The sequence below is a fragment of the Colletotrichum acutatum genome (assembly GCF_030867785.1).
Source record: "Colletotrichum acutatum strain CBS 112980 chromosome Unknown BDZ83scaffold_45, whole genome shotgun sequence".
NCBI lineage: Eukaryota > Fungi > Ascomycota > Sordariomycetes > Glomerellales > Glomerellaceae > Colletotrichum > Colletotrichum acutatum.
Genome location: NW_026849039.1, coordinates 125937 through 140769, shown reverse-complemented (window position 1 = coordinate 140769; position 14833 = coordinate 125937). Strand labels below are relative to the sequence as shown.

The following is a 14833-nucleotide window of genomic DNA, read 5'->3' as shown; positions in this document are numbered from 1 at the left end:
TGCCTTCCTCCCTCCCTCCTTTATCCTAGTTAATTCCTAGGATCGTAATGATAAGGGCCAAATGAATATAGCTTGAGACCATTTTTCGAGATAGGTAACTTCAGGTCTTTTTCAGTAGACTTTTTTTCTAGCATCAGGGATAAAACACAAAGCGTCGTCTCCATCTCATAACCAGGGGCAGCGAATCTCATCACCCCAAGATCAGGCGCATACGGGTCTCCCATTCCAGCCCACCGCGTCTGCATGTTCCCATCAGAATACAACGCAGACGAGGAATAAGGATCCAAGACCGGGAACAAGGGTGAACAACTCGCCTCGAGCTGGTTAGGCACATGTACCATCCGCAACATTCACCAAACAATATCAACAGACACCACATTCTCGCCTTGAGGCCAGCCACTCCTCCTCCGCCAAGTCCTCCGCTAGAGATGGCAGCCGCAACGTGTGCAAGCCATACTGCCAAGGGCAAAGGAAAAGGCAAAGGGAAAACTGCTTGGTATTAGAAAATCTCTCTCGGCTGCTTTGCATCGCTTCGAGACCTCTATATTGCATGCCCGCCCCTTCTCTCCTGGACGACTTCCTCCTCTCCTCCTGTAGACCTCAGATGCCCTGAAATAGGAGAAGCGAAAACGCACCGAAACCGCCCATATTCCCTTTGCAGCCAAAATAGAGATGGAGTACCTTTCTGTGCCTCTGCGCATAGTTTGATTTTGAGTGACGCGTCCTGGTCTAGAATTTCTCGTCTCTTTGGTTGCAAAGCACCAGGAATCGAACACATGTGACGGAGGTGCTGTCGGTGTAGGCCGTTGGAAGCAAAGCTGATCGCTTGACCCAAGCACCCAATTCGTCATAGGACTCGCCAGCAACGATCACGCTTCACGCAAGTCCTTGCAATCATAAGTCTTGCCCAAACCAGGTCTCATTAGTCTATGATCCAGCCGCCATAGCCCTCATCATGGTGTTTTTACAAGTACACAAAGGTCCTCTGGAACGCCATCCCCCAAACGGCGACAGCTTCCCCTGTGTTGTGTTTGACAGATTTCTTTTTTTTTTTCTTGAATTCGTCTCATTCTGTCGTAAGGCCACCGCTCTACTCATCGTCTTGCTGCCAGGACCCAGTCACGCCTCGCTGTCGGTATCCTACTCCTCCATCTTGTCGTCCTCCTTCTTGTCCTCGTCATCATCGTCATCGCCCTCGAGTGACTTCTTGGCAAACCGCTCCGCCTCCTCGCGCAGCTCCTTGGGCACCTCCTCGTGGCGGCCCTTGGTGGGGCCGTCAATATCACTGATCCAGCTCATCTCGAGCTCAAACTCCTTGTCCTTGTTATCATCGTGGGCGACGTAGATGATGCGGGCAGCCTCCTTAACGGCGTCCTCCAACGTCAGTTCGCCGTCAGCGAGGTCGAGCTTCTCGAGCTCTGCCTTGGCGGCTTGACGGCCCTTGCCGGTAGCAGCACCATAGTAGCCCCAGTAGAGACCGGAGGGCTCGATCATGTAGAGGAAGGGACCACCGTGCTTCTTGGTGGTGTCCTTGCCGCCAGCACCGACCTTGGGGCCGGAGCCGACTTCGCCGTCGACAGGGGTCTCGGTAGAGGGGTCGAAACCACCGACAATCGCGGTAATGCCGAAGGGACGGACGGAGGAGTAGAGGGTGTAGGCTTGGAGGTAGCCGCCCATGCGGGCTGCGAGGTCGGCGGTGGAGATGGGGGTCTTGAAGGTGTCGCGCCAGCCGCGGGCTTCTTCGCGGGCGCGGTCGACGAAGTGGCGGCCGTCGGGGATCATGCCTGAGTAGACCTTTTGATTTGTCAGTCCGGCCAATAGAGCAAGAGGTATGGGGATAGGTAGGTCGTGAGGTTTGGTAAAGCTATTGTCGGAAGCTACGATGCATACCAAGGCAGTGGAGGGAGGGGTAAACTGATTGTGGGAGGGGAACGGATGACTTACAACACCGAGATGTCTGTCAATGGTAGCAATACGCTTGTTGGCATTGGGCTTCCATAACTTGGAGGCAATGATCTTTTCGACAGCGAGGACGACACCACCCTTGCACCGGATACCGATGGATGTGCCGCCGTTCTCGACGGCTTTGACGGCGTACTCGACTTGAAAGTTGCGGCCGTCAGGAGAGAAGATGGAGTTGCTCAGGTCATAACCTGTGCCTATCGACGTCTAAACAAGGCGAGAGAGGCATGATGTTAGTGGTGTACCACAGAGATAGAGTCAAATTTGGGTTGGTTGCTTCTGGTAGCTCATGCCAAACCCCGGTCGCTGGATATGGTGATTCCCCGGAAATCTAGCAAGGGAAAGCTTACCATTGTGAATTAGGAGAGCTTGGGGTATTCGGGGAAAGCTTCGGATGTGTAGTCTTGAGGACTGGAGAGTTCGTTGGGCTTCGAAAGGAGTCGTGATGGAGTGGAGGTCGTAGGCACGCTGTCTGGTCGTGGGAGAAAGCTCGTGTGGTGGATGACGATGGCGGGACGTGGTTTGGAATTGGGGAATCTGGAGCCTTGAGATCAGAGCTTCAGGCAACCTGAGCTGCGTGTTGCTGCGCGAGGTTGACGGGCGAGGCTAGACGCAAGGATGCCTCAGGTTGAGAAGGGAAGCTGGGGGAAGGTGGATCCACCCAGGCCGGGAAGGAAGGAAGGAAGGAAGGGAGGCACCAGCCACTTTAAAGATGTGGCTGGAGTCGATGAAGTGTGGCTGGTGGGACGACCGGTTTCCCGTCATCGTGAACACCAAAGCTGACAGGGGAATTAAAATAACCCCACCATCCCGCACTTGACCCTGCAGTGGTGTGCAGCTGCCAGGTGCTGTAGTCTGTAGAGAGGTTATCGGGAGAAGAGAGGCATTGCGAAATCACATGGAGGAACAACGATTTGTTGCACCAGCTGGGCATGTGTGGTTCGAGATCAAATGGCTTTGGAGAGCTCCTTGATTTCTACGTTTTCTCTGTGTATAAGACCTGTATCCAGTCGTCTTGCTTGAGGGAACTGTTAGATACGATCAAAACCGTGGAAGCGTTTGGCATGACTCCCATAATGTCTTGTACCGATAGTACGGTGACTTAGGGGAGTCCAGGCCCGGATGGATCCGGCGAAACGAGTGTTGGGACGGGGTTTCGAGGAGCGGTGAAGACTGGACTGGGATCCCGAGACTCTGTTAGAGACTTTCGAGCATAGACGGGAAAGTGTTGAGGGCTTTCTGGCATGCAACAAACGCGCCAGGCAGTGTAGGGAAATAGCAAAGGTAAGTTATCGAGTGTTTGCACTGAGTTTGAGGATCGTCGTCACAACATCCTGCCGAAGACTGGAAGTAATACCAAGTGGTGGGAAAGGTATTACATAGTGCGCATAGGATGGCGGGTGGGCTCGAGTGTGTCACGGGAGACTGATTTGATACCTCCGTAGTCTTCCAGAAGCTGTGTGGACTGATCGTGTCACGGAACCATTGGGTGAGGAGTGCGGATCTTGGAGAGAATATGTTTCAAATTGGACGCTTGCTGCCGGACTGTCTGCCAGGGCATGTGTGCATGGCCATGCCTACGGGTTAGCCAAAGTGTCTTTCGCCCACCGTTATCTTACCTTGCACCAAGGATCAAATGTCACTGGAGGAGTACCCGTCCGTACCTAGGTATCGAATTCACGTACAACTTGACTGATCATCGGCCATCCTCACAACACTCAACATGGAGATCGCGTAGCCCATGCTCTTGAGAAGCACAGGCATTTCAGGTAGCCATTCATTCCTGCCTGATCAAGGGAGCATGGTAGGTATTTGGGTCGGGTCGGCTAGCGTTGGTTGGTGCGAATGTTGGTTGGTGATGAAAGTGGTGATGTGTGGATGCAGACGATGCGCCGGAGACGGGATCCCATGGGATGGGACGAAGAAAAGAGACTTAAGAGATGGCCCGGCTTCAGTGAGAAAGTGCGCTGAGAGACTGAAGCGTCAGGTCACATTACCCTCCCCATCAACGCATCGTTGGGCTTGCTGCGTCATGACCCTGCCCGCTACCGCTACAATTGACCCCTCCTTCCTAGCTAAGGCAATTTCCCCCTGCCAGGCTGCCCCCTCCCCCCTCGTGCCTGCCGCCCTCCACTTCTATCCCCCCTCCTTCCAGGTCCCCTCTACCCGCCCAGAGAACGGCCGTGGCTCCTTCTGCCATATAAAATTCCAATCTTCACTTTTCACCCTCGACTTTCTTGACTCTTTTCTCTTTGCAAGATATCATCACGACTGGCTATCCGCAGTACCTGACAAGAACTTCATCGACTATCGATTTGCTACACCCAACCAAGTGTCGCTGCCGTCGCCCCTGCGAGATTCCAAGACAGCGACAACGAAGAACCCTCACCCCACCACTAACCCGCTCCCACTGCATCCGCTGACCTTGCCGCACCACTTCACATCCACCCAGTCTCCAACCCCGGCGCCACTACTGCTGTCTTCCTGCCCAAGGAATCACCGTACCGAACCCGATTCACGAAACAACTCGACCGCCGTCTTCCTGTGACTCTTCGCTCTCGCCTTTTCTCTTTTCTCGAGTTTCTTGTGCTCTTATTTCTGCTCTCAACAAAGACCCCCCAAGAAGAAGAAGAAACACTCGAGAGTACCTACATAGAGTAGCCAATATAAAGAAACACTTCTCTTCTGCTACCACTCACTGTCCGAACCCCCGAAACCGATTACCAAGCCAAGAAACAAAGCATCAAGAAGACAGCACACTTCTGTCTTCTTTGCTCCTACCCCCGACAAGATTTACTTCTACAGCAAGCAGCTTTACGACGAAGGGCCTTTTCGGGCTTTTCAATCATCACCAGATTACAATCAAACAAAAAGGTAGGTTTTCCCCCCTCCTCACACAGACTCTCGTTGCCATCGGCCCCTTCATCATCATCCACGTCCGGAGCCCCGCCGGGCTTTGTTCGGAGATGGCCCCTCCACGGCGGCGCCGGGAGTAACACGGAAAATGAGCCGACAACAATGAACCACTACTAACATTCTATGCAGCACGATGGTTTCCTTCACCCCCACCATGCAGGTCCAAGATGATCTCGCAACTCTTTTCTCCCGCAACCTGACCTTCAACCCTGAAGTTCAGCCCAAGGTAGAGGAGGAAGTCAAGCAGTCCCCGGAACCCACCCTCGCCAGTCCCGCCCCAACACCGGCGCCCATCATCTACTCCATCACGCAGCACTACACCCACTCCGCCCATGTTGTCCGTCAGCAAGCTCAAGAAGCCCCCATTCAGCGCCCCTCCTCCGAGCCTCCCCAGACCGAGCAGTTGACTCCCGAGGCCGTCCTCAGTCAACACGGCGTCGACCCTTCAGTTCTCTCTCCTTCTCAGATTCAACTTTTCCGTTGTTCCGAGGAGCCCCACCAGCTGCGACTTCTTGAAATCTGGCGCGCCGCACCCCCTACCTCGAGCACAGAGAACCCGTCGCTAGCATGGACAAGCACAACACTCGAGCAAGAGGAGCAGCTGGCGAGACTCCGATATGAGCGCATGGAAGCAGAGAAGCAGCAACAGGAGCAGGAGCAGCAGAACGCCGTAATGAGTCTTGACGGTACCCAAGTTCAGTCAGACGACAGCCGCTGGCTGGCAAGCTCCATCACCTCGCAAGTCGAGCCGTATATGATGTCTGGCTACGAGGAGCTTATGCGTCGTGAGTACGAGCGCGAGCAGGAGCTGGCACAGGCCTCTCCCCCCAGCAACTATTCCCACTACGGCTCTGCAGTCGGCACCAGCGGCTATAAGCCCGCCACCGACCCCGTCTACAAGGGCTTCGGCGATGACTGGGCCCGGGAGCAGAGCCTCCAGATGCAGATGCAGATGGAGAACCAGTACGGTGCGTTCCAGCACTATGGAAGCGGTAACATCGAGGCCATGGACATGTAATGTGGCGAGGAAAGAGAGCCATGGCACATCACCACTTTTTCAGCATAGCAGCAGACACTTGTCTTGATACCTACACTGCATGAGAAGACAACGTCGGATAATCAGGAGGGCAATTATTGGATTGTCCCTCATCGGCGGACGTGTCTCTTCCCCAGTTTTCTTTTGTTTTTTTATTTTCTTTTTTGTCAAGAAGGTTATGAATAAGCAATTGGCCGTATACCAATAGGCAGGCATGAGGAACGAACAGGACTACCAAAACAATAAAACATTACATTCAAATTCAAGCCGGGCTGACGGTTGTGACTTGGTGAGAGGAGAATCGCTCGCTACCATTCCGATGTCGATATTCTGCGGTCTTCCGGCATATTTATGGGCCGTAACAGACGGGGAAAGTATAGAGACATCTCCATCCCTCTAGATGAGAAAGAAGGGACCCCAAAGTAAAACGTAGGGCATAGGACGAGTTTCCTTGTCAAGTCCTCAAACTGATGTGTTCAATCTCTCATATCATCCCCCCTAATCGAGTCTACACTCTCGTCATATAATACATAGCCTGGTAAAGGAATCTGATCTGCTCGAGGTTCCGAGAAAACCTCCATCATGCACTGATCTTGAGTAAGTGTAACTAGGCACAATAGTGTCGACATCCTCACACGATTATTCCAGATTCTTTGAAGCAGTTCAAGTCAAATTATTGAGATACCTTAGGTGGTATGTCAGGTCTATATATCATACATCATGTGCCGTGCTATTTTCTGGCTTGTTTGCATATTGTCCTTTTTTTGCTCCTTCGTCAAAGTAGTTTGCCTTCCGTAGATAAGACTTGTTTCTCTTCGTGGCAACGAAGCCTGCTATTCCTCCGTCTACACGACTTCAATGCTCTCGTTCGTCCCCCCCCCCTGTTTCCGAAATTTCAAGTAGTGGTGGTATCCTGTACGCCGGGTATATATTTGTTCGTCTTCGTCGATAATTAGGTAATGTTAAGTCTTTTTGTCTAAATGGTGATGAGAAGGTCGTAGAGTAAGTAGGCAAGTCCGCTACCGCTTCTTGCCAGGATGACCCGGATGCTCCGCCATCCTAGACGAAAGCCACTGTGCCGAGTCCATGCCTCCGGGGACGTTGATCTGCCACGCGCTCGGCGGAGGGCTAGGCATGGGGAAGTCTCCCGGCGAAGGCGGCGCCAGGAACTGCGAGCCGCGGGCGTAGTGGCTGCTGGCTCGCGTCGTCCGGCTGTACCGGTTATCGAACCTGCTGCTATGGCGGGGGTTCGTCGTGTTCGTGTACGTTTCCACGGTCATCCTGCTGTTTCGGTAGTGGTTGCCTGGGCTGTTGAGGGTGCTTAGTCTGCTCGCGCGGTTGCTGTTGCTGATGTTGTTGTTATCGTGAAGGTGGCTGACGTTGCTCAGCCTGCTTAGCCTGCTCGCTCGGTTGCTCATGGGGTTTGCGCCGTCGTAGTTGTTGACGCCCAGGGTGAGGGCTGAATGGGTCGAGTCGCGGTTATCTCGGTTGAAGGAGCCGAAGCCCATGGATATGGCGGACATGCGTGGTGAACACCAGTTCACAGTCGGCGCCGGCGATCTGACTTTTGGTGTCAAGTGAAGGCCGTCTTCGAGCTCAAACGAGTTGTCTCCCTGTTGCGCAATCGTTAGTCTAGGCTCGGTCTGATGATAGAATAATATTAGAAAAAGAATGCCTTACTTCGCGGGGTGATGGACAGAGCCATTGCCCACCATCGCCGTCGTCGCGGGGGACCACGAGAGACTCCGCATCATCGTCTTGCCTCTCTCTCTCATATGCGAGGTTGAAGTCCTTACTCAAGCCGCTCCGCCTCGTCGGTGCCGATGAGCTGTAGCCGTCTTGGGAGCGAGCGATGCGAGGCACCTCCGCCTCAAACTCGGCCCGGATATCAGCCTCGATCTCTTCAAGAGGTGCGTCATCTGGCACGGGGTGTCGCGGGTGACGAGGGTCTGAGCCGTCGCTGCGAACATAGCTCGGCTGGCCCTTGAACCGTTCTCGCCATGCTATCGCGCGAGGCGCCTGAGACCGCATGCCCGCGCGGTACCATACGAGTTGCCACAGAGGGCGAAGGGTGGCAAGCGACGCGGCAGTGATGCCGATGCCGGGCTCGACGGTGCTCCACAGAGCTACATCAGTAGTCGCCCATAGGAAGTCGTCGCCGTCGAGGAGGGTCGGTATATACACGGATCTTGCCACGGTCGCGGCAGACCCGATGGCGGCAAATGAGAGAATGCCGAACGCGAGGAGCCGGGTGCGCTTAGGGAGGGATAGCGACCAGACAATGAATAAGGGGAGAATACCAAACGCCCAGTCGGCGAGGCAGTTGATAATCGAGGCGGTAAAAGTCATGATGATAACCACACGATTGTTGAAGCACTTTCCATCTGTTCGTGGCGATTCCTCCCAAAATGTTTGAATCGGCCGGCACTGGAACATGACCATGAAGAAGTACGTCGAGCCGAACAATACAGTGCCGATCATGAGAATGCGGAGAATCCAGATGTGGCTGCGGCGTATAGACACGCGGATGAGAAAGTAGCCGACGGAAATTTTGAGAAGACAGGTTGATATGATGTAGAGTAGTTCGCAGATGTACCAGTACTAGAGAGGGTGTTAGTCGTGAATCTGCACTCAAAAGGTCTTCCGAGTAGGGCATACCATGAGAGCGTCCCGATTATGTTCCGGGGTAAGATCGGTTCTATGTCGGCCTGTTCCGTATCGAACTCCTTGAATCTGAGTGATGAGGTAGATGGTGAAGATGAGCTGCCAAGAGAGTCAGTGAATATGTGCTTCTTACTTATTGTACAGTCTCTCGTGGAGGTGGGAAAGTACCATAAGGGCGATCATCATCTTGTCATCTGTGCCGAGCGAGCGTGTAATCCATCCGCGGCAGTATATGCGCAGGCCGACGGCGATCCAACATAATATGAAAAAGAGGACCGCCACGGCCAGCACTTGCCCGCTGCGATCCTCCATGATGGGATCGAAGCATCCACGAGTATTCCCTTGATTGGCGGTGTTCTTTCGTTTTCTCCTTCACATGAGCGTCATGACGAGGGTGACATTGGATCGTCGTTCACAGCTTTGGTATAATGGGATGTGCAGAGTGTGATCCGAGTCGACGGGATAGGACCGGGGGAGACAGAGAGCAGACGACGGGAAGAAAGATGGACCCGTCAGGGTCAAGGGAGGGGCTACTCGATATACATATCAAGAACGTCTCAACCCAAGTGGCAGATGGGTTTAGGGGTAGCTTCATATCTCGATGTACGAGCCAGTCTTAAGAATAGCTTAGTGTCCCGGGTGTGGAGAGCCGGGCGACCTGAACACACGAGTCTAGACGACGGTTAGCGGGCGGGACCATCGTCACTAAACGCTCGTCCAACGAGGTCCGAATACAATCTCCGACGCCCTCGAGGGTCTTGGGAAAGCGGCTCATGTGTTGGGGAGTAATCCATGTGTGAGAAGACGAGATCAAATGGTGGGACGAAGCTGGCGAAGGTTCCTAGACTGCTCCGTAGCTCTGAGCCTCTGAGGGGTGGGAGGCAACCTTGGGATCTATCCTAGAGGTCGACAGGGAACGGCCTTGAAGTCAACGACATGTTCGCCAGTCAGAAGCGCAGAAAGAACGCAAGCAGCGTCTTGATTGAGATAGGGTTTCTATCTAGCGGTTCAAATGGCGTCTCTGGCGAACAGACACTAAAGCGTGGTAGAAGAGGTGAGGGCAAGGAATCAACAGGTCCATGGGGCCGCGAAGCTGGAACCGGCTCGGAAACGGGCGACCATGCGGCTCGAGCGTTGGGTTGCGTGGTTGCTGTGCGGCGACGCTCGAGCCCTGGTCGTCGCCGTAGATCATAGAAGAGCGGGGTGGGCGCTTGGCTTGCGGGTTTAGTTTCTTTTGGGTATAAGCCAGGCACAAGTGGTCTGTTTTTGGCATAGGATCTCCTATGTTTCAGGCCGACAGTTGAGAGGCTGGATTGTGGTGGTTGTGGTGGATGGAAACATTCGATTGGGAGGTACGAATATAGACTCAAAAAATAGGAGAGGTGGACTGATGGACTTGGATCCTGAACAAAGTCGTGTCAAGACTGTTGCCGTGCCTGTGACTGACTGACTGAGTGTCTGTGATGGATGCCAAAGAAGCATCATCGATGGTTGATGATGATGGTGGTGGTGGTGGTGGTGGTGGTGGTGGTGGTGGTGGTGGTGGTGGTGTAAGTTGAGTATTACAAAAGCCTATCGCCGCTACGTTAAGCGGACGAACCACCGAGCGACACTTGATCTTTTGTGCCAACAAATCATCATGCAGCCATGATGCCATAGGAAGGGACGAAACAGAGTTACGAGGTGCAGAGGGCAGGAAACGGCCTCACGCACTTGCGCAGGGTCGCGACATGTTTGACGGGAAACATTAACCGCATTGGGCCTTTACTCCGGTGCTCGAGGACGATGGTGTGAAGAAATGGAATGGAAACAAGTGTGCCCGTATGATGTATCTGTCACGGCCTGTTGTGAAGTACACACACACTCTCTCAACGAACCTCATCCCCCGATGCACAATGCACTAGACACGAAGCAGCACACTGACACCTTCAACATTGTGGCCCTCCTATAGTACCTCACTTCGCACGAGAATTTGCATTGATGGATAATCTACGTAAACGACGAGACTGACTGCAGCTTCATGGCACATCATGCACCTCTGGGTCGCTTGTCTGATCTTCAAGACCAACCAAGGTCGCAGAACCCGTCAGAGGGTTCAGAGAGGCCCGTCGTGAAGCTCTATTCACCAACCATTTTTTTGAATCAATGACTTAACGCTTCTTGTTCTTGCGCTTGTTGGTCTTGCCTCCAGTCTGCGCACCGGAAGCCTTGGCCTTGCCCAAAGAATCGGTCGATTTCTCCAAGAGCTCAAAGTCATCAGCGGCAGAATCGGAGCTGGGGGTGTGTTGAATCTCGCCGTCATCAGAGTCCAGGTCCTCGGTGTCGATCTCCAGCTCAGCATTGTTCTTGCCGAGGGCGCGGCCGACAGTGCGGTTGTAGGCCCAGATGGGGAGGCGGACGAGCGCGGTGTCACGGATGGTGGGTTGAGGCAGTTCGTTGGGCTGCTTTGAGTTAGCATCGTTCGCAGACCTCGTGTCGCGGTAGGTTGACAAGCTTTAGCTTGCATTCTGGGCACTTACATCAAGGAGGTACTGCTCGGTGTTACCATCCTCATCCTGCTCCTCAAGGTAGACGTCTCCGAGGGAATCAACCACAAGAATCTTGCCATTCTCGGCGACAACGCGCTTCTTGGAGCCGGTGGGGCCGGTCTGGCCGGTCTGCGCAACCGTCTCGCGGGGGGTGGCGGTACCGCTGCCGCTGGTGCTGCGAGCGGCGGGAGCGGGCTTGCGGGATCGGCCTCCGCGCTCCTTGGCGGCCTCTCTACGAGCCATCTGTTCCTGCATACGTCTCTCCTTGCGGTTTCTGGGCAGCTGGGGGCCCTCCTCATCGTCGGCGGCGGGCGCAGCAGGAGCAGGGGCGGGGGAGTCGTCGATGCCAGGAATGCTCAGGTTGTCTCCCCAAGCAGCATTGCGCGCGAACTTGATGTAGCGCTCAACAAAGTCCTTCTGACGCTTCCACGACATGTACAGAGCGATGTAGTGGAAGGCACCTCCAGCCACAAGGAAGACACCGAAGAGCACAGTGCCCAGACCAGGGCGGTACCGATTGTAATAGTAATTGGTCCCCTTCCAGGCCGGGAAGCCATTCTTCAGGAAATGGTCGTAGCGGTCGCGATCGGGACCGCTGATGATGTTACGCACGAGACCGAGGCGAGCCTGGCGCTCGGAGGCAATCTTGACAGCGGCCTTGATCTCCTTCTGAGTAGGAGCCTTGGAAACATTGACGCCGGGGGTCTTCTTCTCCTTCTTCTTGGCCTTGGTGCGCTCGGCGATGAGCTGCTGGCGGACTTTATCAGGGTGGAGAGTACGGGAGATCTTGCGGTAAGCCTTGGTGATCTCGTCGATGGAAGCGCTGTTCTTGACGCCGAGGAGGTCGTAGAAGGTCTGCTCGGGGTTGGCCTCGTGGGCCTTGATCTCATCGCGGATACGGAAAATCTCACGATCTATTGTTTTTCCCACGTTAGCAAATGCTGCGCAACGGAGACAAGACAGGATGGCGATGCTCTTACCCTCCTTGCTCCAGGCCGCAGCCAGGGGCGAGACGACCAAAAGGCCAACGGACAGAATGCTGCTGAACTTCATCTTGTCGTTGCCGAGTCCAGTTGAATTCTGATGGAACGGGAAGGCGGCGCGCAATGGCCGAAAGGTAAAGGAGTATCGGAATCGAGAAAGCGCAGCTGTGGCTAGATGCCAGGTGTTGTTAGCTTCGTCTCGACGTGGGGAACAACTGATGGCATGGAGCGAGCTGCCAGCTAAGCAACAACAACCACGTACCTCTTTTTTTTCCTTCCCTAGTATCCTCCTGACTCGTCGTCTCGAATTGACAGTATCCCGTCCGGTAGGAATCTGTCGAGTCTCTGCAGAAGAGAAAAGGAAATTTTTCTCCCACAAGATTACGAATGGGAAATGTGGTCTCTCTGGGGGAGATTCTGGATGAGGTGGAATTTCCCGTGGACAAGGTATCTTTTTTTTTTTCTGACCTCTGCTTCGGCCGGGGTGGGAAGCAGCAGCAAAGCAAAGGCAAAAGGGTCGCAGGTGTCAGGGGATCCCGCCCTCCTGTTGCATCTGCAAAGAGGGCCCCGACTGAAAGGAGAAGGTTCCGACCTCTGCGGGCAGGGATTCTGTCGCCTTCACGAATCGCACCAATCCTCGTTGGGCATAGACTGATCCAGATCTCGCTCCCTTAATTGTGTGGGTTTGATGTCTTATGTAAGGCGGATGCTGCGCAGCTGAGGTAAGCTTCCCAGATTGTTGAAGTGTTGTTTGACGACTTGTGTCCATCTTCAGTGCACCTTCACGATGGTTGACCAGCCGATCATAAAGTGCTCTTGGGGCATCGTTGATAAATATTCTGCACGACTGCTTGATATACGAGCTGTGGTACAAGGTCAGCAAATGAACGATGAGGTCAAGGAAGCACAAAAACCTTGGGTTGTATTTCGTACCGAGAACGGGGCAAGGTACAGTTTTCAAAGGAGATGTTGATGAGAAAGTGCACTTTCCCTAATAATTGTGCGGTCTTCGGTGACTTAGAGATCCCTAGTAGCTTGTTAGCAACGGGATTGGAAAGCAGGAAAGGATGGAGGCAGGGCGAGGTACTTTAAGGTAAGATAAGGTGAGGTGAGGTTAAGGACGGGAGGAAGGAGTTGAGATTCCAAGTGGATACCTAACCTTCCTCTTCTTTTCTCTCTTTCTTCTTTATTCACTGGCCCTTTTTGAGCTGGGTTATGGCCTTCCTCAAATTCCATGAGCATTCGGCGGTAACTTGGCCCAGAAAATTTGACTTGAAGCTCAACATACTTGATTCTCCCCATTCTGCATGTCTGATCTCATCCTGCATCATGGCAACAAGTGCGCCCAAGTATCCTAACCAAAAAAGTCCTACCAAACGACATGAATACATCGAAAAGCGAGGCCCAATGGAGCGACCTACTCCAGGAGATCAGAGACAAGATTCTCGAATACGTTCCTGGAAGATTCACAGGCATTTGCAGGGACTGGCAAAACGCCATCGAGCCAAGAAACTTTCGGACTCTCCAAGTCGGTTCGGACGAACACTCGCTGACCGCTCTATCCAAGACATTCCATAAAAAGTACTGGCGACAAAGTTACGTTGAGCACATCTGGTTCAAAATCGAGTTACCGGACCATTGCATCAAGAATCGTTTGAGACCTCAGTCTCATGAAGAGATCGCAGCGGACCGCGGATGCTTCGCCATCGCCATCTACGTCCTCTTCTGTATTATCGAAGCCTAGAAGGATGTCGATTCAGCCGGCAATCTGGTCTCATCCAGAGGAACCACCGTTATCGAAAATCCACATCTTCGAGCACGGCGATCTACACATGCTCTACGATTGGCGCCTATCAGTCCCGAGAGGCTTGATCGGAGCTCTGTTCGTTCGCAGTCTCGATTTAGAGGAGCTTGTCATCTGCAACATCGTTTATGCCACACACTTCTTTGCCGCCTGCACGAGAAGAATACGCATACCTATATCGCCTCTGCTATGGCAGCGTCTGCGTGTTCCGACGACGACATCTCAGGATATTTCCTCCCGCAAGAAGCCCGAGCTCATCAACACTCTTCTTTCTCAAGCCAGCAGAGTCGCGAAGCACATGCCGGCACTCCCCGTAATGGAACTATACGGTGCATGGCGAGAATCAGCTGGGGTTTTCCGATATCTCGTCACTGGAAATTCTGCAGAGATTAGTTAGGTCAGCACGAAGGAGTTCAAGCTAGGAGACGAACCCAAGCATATTTGGTGGGACGTCGCGCAACTCAGAGAGGACCGGCCGGTGCTCCACTTCGTACCCGAAAGGCACCTGCGTACTTATGACGACCCATCTCACTTTGTACACCAGTGGTTGGTGACTCGGGGCCTGGCCTTCCATACCTCTTCATCCGCAGCACTTGGACACCACGACCTCCCGGATCCTCTTCGTCGTATTTTGGGAACTCGAGACGTTTCCTGAAGTTCTAAATAAAGCAAAGAGCGAACGACATGAAGTCGTCGGAGGGGTGTTCTTCGACACTCTGTCGCAGTAATTGAGGACAATGGGCTCAAGGAGTGCAATGGAAAAATGCAAGGGCTTAATCTGGCAGCGTCTTTCCTGCGAATCCATGTGGCAAGGGAAATGGCCTTTGACGAACTCTGACAATTGATTCACATTCGGGGCTTTGTTTGCCTTCGTCGTCAACAAGCGGCCCTTGTCCCATCCGGCTGGGGCACAGCGAGAACAACTGCTTCGAGCAGAAGT

The 14833-nt window shown here is 53.5% G+C and overlaps 5 protein-coding genes across 5 annotated transcripts; 2 read left to right on the top strand and 3 right to left on the bottom strand.

Annotated features, from left to right (window-relative positions):
* Window positions 1–995: 995 nt before the first annotated feature.
* Window positions 996–2491, bottom strand: BDZ83DRAFT_317148 (proteasome A-type and B-type). Its single transcript, XM_060502344.1, has 3 exons — window positions 2313–2491; window positions 1945–2169; window positions 996–1794 (listed from the first exon to the last, which is right to left on the bottom strand). Exons 1-3 carry the CDS (start codon window positions 2313–2315, stop codon window positions 1141–1143), a joined length of 882 nt encoding a protein of 293 aa, XP_060365107.1. The 5' UTR covers window positions 2316–2491; the 3' UTR covers window positions 996–1140.
* Window positions 2492–5011: 2520 nt separating this feature from the next.
* BDZ83DRAFT_651638 (uncharacterized protein) lies at window positions 5012–5896 on the top strand (the record flags this gene model as incomplete). The annotated part of the gene is made up of 1 exon (XM_060510466.1): window positions 5012–5896. The coding sequence occupies one exon, from the start codon at window positions 5012–5014 to the stop codon at window positions 5894–5896; it is 885 nt and encodes a 294-aa protein (XP_060365106.1).
* Window positions 5897–6933: 1037 nt separating this feature from the next.
* BDZ83DRAFT_577264 (uncharacterized protein) lies at window positions 6934–8395 on the bottom strand (the record flags this gene model as incomplete). The annotated part of the gene is made up of 2 exons (XM_060505004.1): window positions 6934–7527; window positions 7595–8395. The coding sequence occupies 2 exons, from the start codon at window positions 8393–8395 to the stop codon at window positions 6934–6936; spliced, it is 1395 nt and encodes a 464-aa protein (XP_060365105.1).
* A 2133-nt stretch (window positions 8396–10528) lies between these two features.
* BDZ83DRAFT_316849 (DnaJ domain-containing protein) lies at window positions 10529–12363 on the bottom strand. The gene is made up of 3 exons (XM_060502343.1): window positions 12352–12363; window positions 11098–12260; window positions 10529–11019 (listed from the first exon to the last, which is right to left on the bottom strand). The coding sequence occupies exons 2-3, from the start codon at window positions 12157–12159 to the stop codon at window positions 10729–10731; spliced, it is 1353 nt and encodes a 450-aa protein (XP_060365104.1). The 5' UTR covers window positions 12160–12260; window positions 12352–12363; the 3' UTR covers window positions 10529–10728.
* Window positions 12364–13470: 1107 nt separating this feature from the next.
* Window positions 13471–13833, top strand: BDZ83DRAFT_752045 (uncharacterized protein; the record flags this gene model as incomplete). Its single annotated transcript, XM_060514140.1, has 1 exon — window positions 13471–13833. One exon carries the CDS (start codon window positions 13471–13473, stop codon window positions 13831–13833), a length of 363 nt encoding a protein of 120 aa, XP_060365103.1.
* Between the last annotated feature and the right edge of the window lie 1000 nt (window positions 13834–14833).

Excerpts from the sequence above, each read along its gene's own strand:
- BDZ83DRAFT_317148 (XM_060502344.1), bottom strand. Across the intron at positions 1,795-1,944 it reads TTGACAGACATCTCGGTGTT|GTCTACTCAGGCATGATCCC; the intron begins GTAAGTCATCCG and ends ACAAATCAAAAG.
- BDZ83DRAFT_316849 (XM_060502343.1), bottom strand. The coding sequence starts at position 12,159 with ATGAAGTTCAGCAGCATTCTGTCCGTTGGCCTTTTGGTCGTCTCGCCC. Across the intron at positions 11,020-11,097 it reads CCGAGCAGTACCTCCTTGAT|CCCAACGAACTGCCTCAACC; the intron begins GTAAGTGCCCAG and ends AACTCAAAGCAG.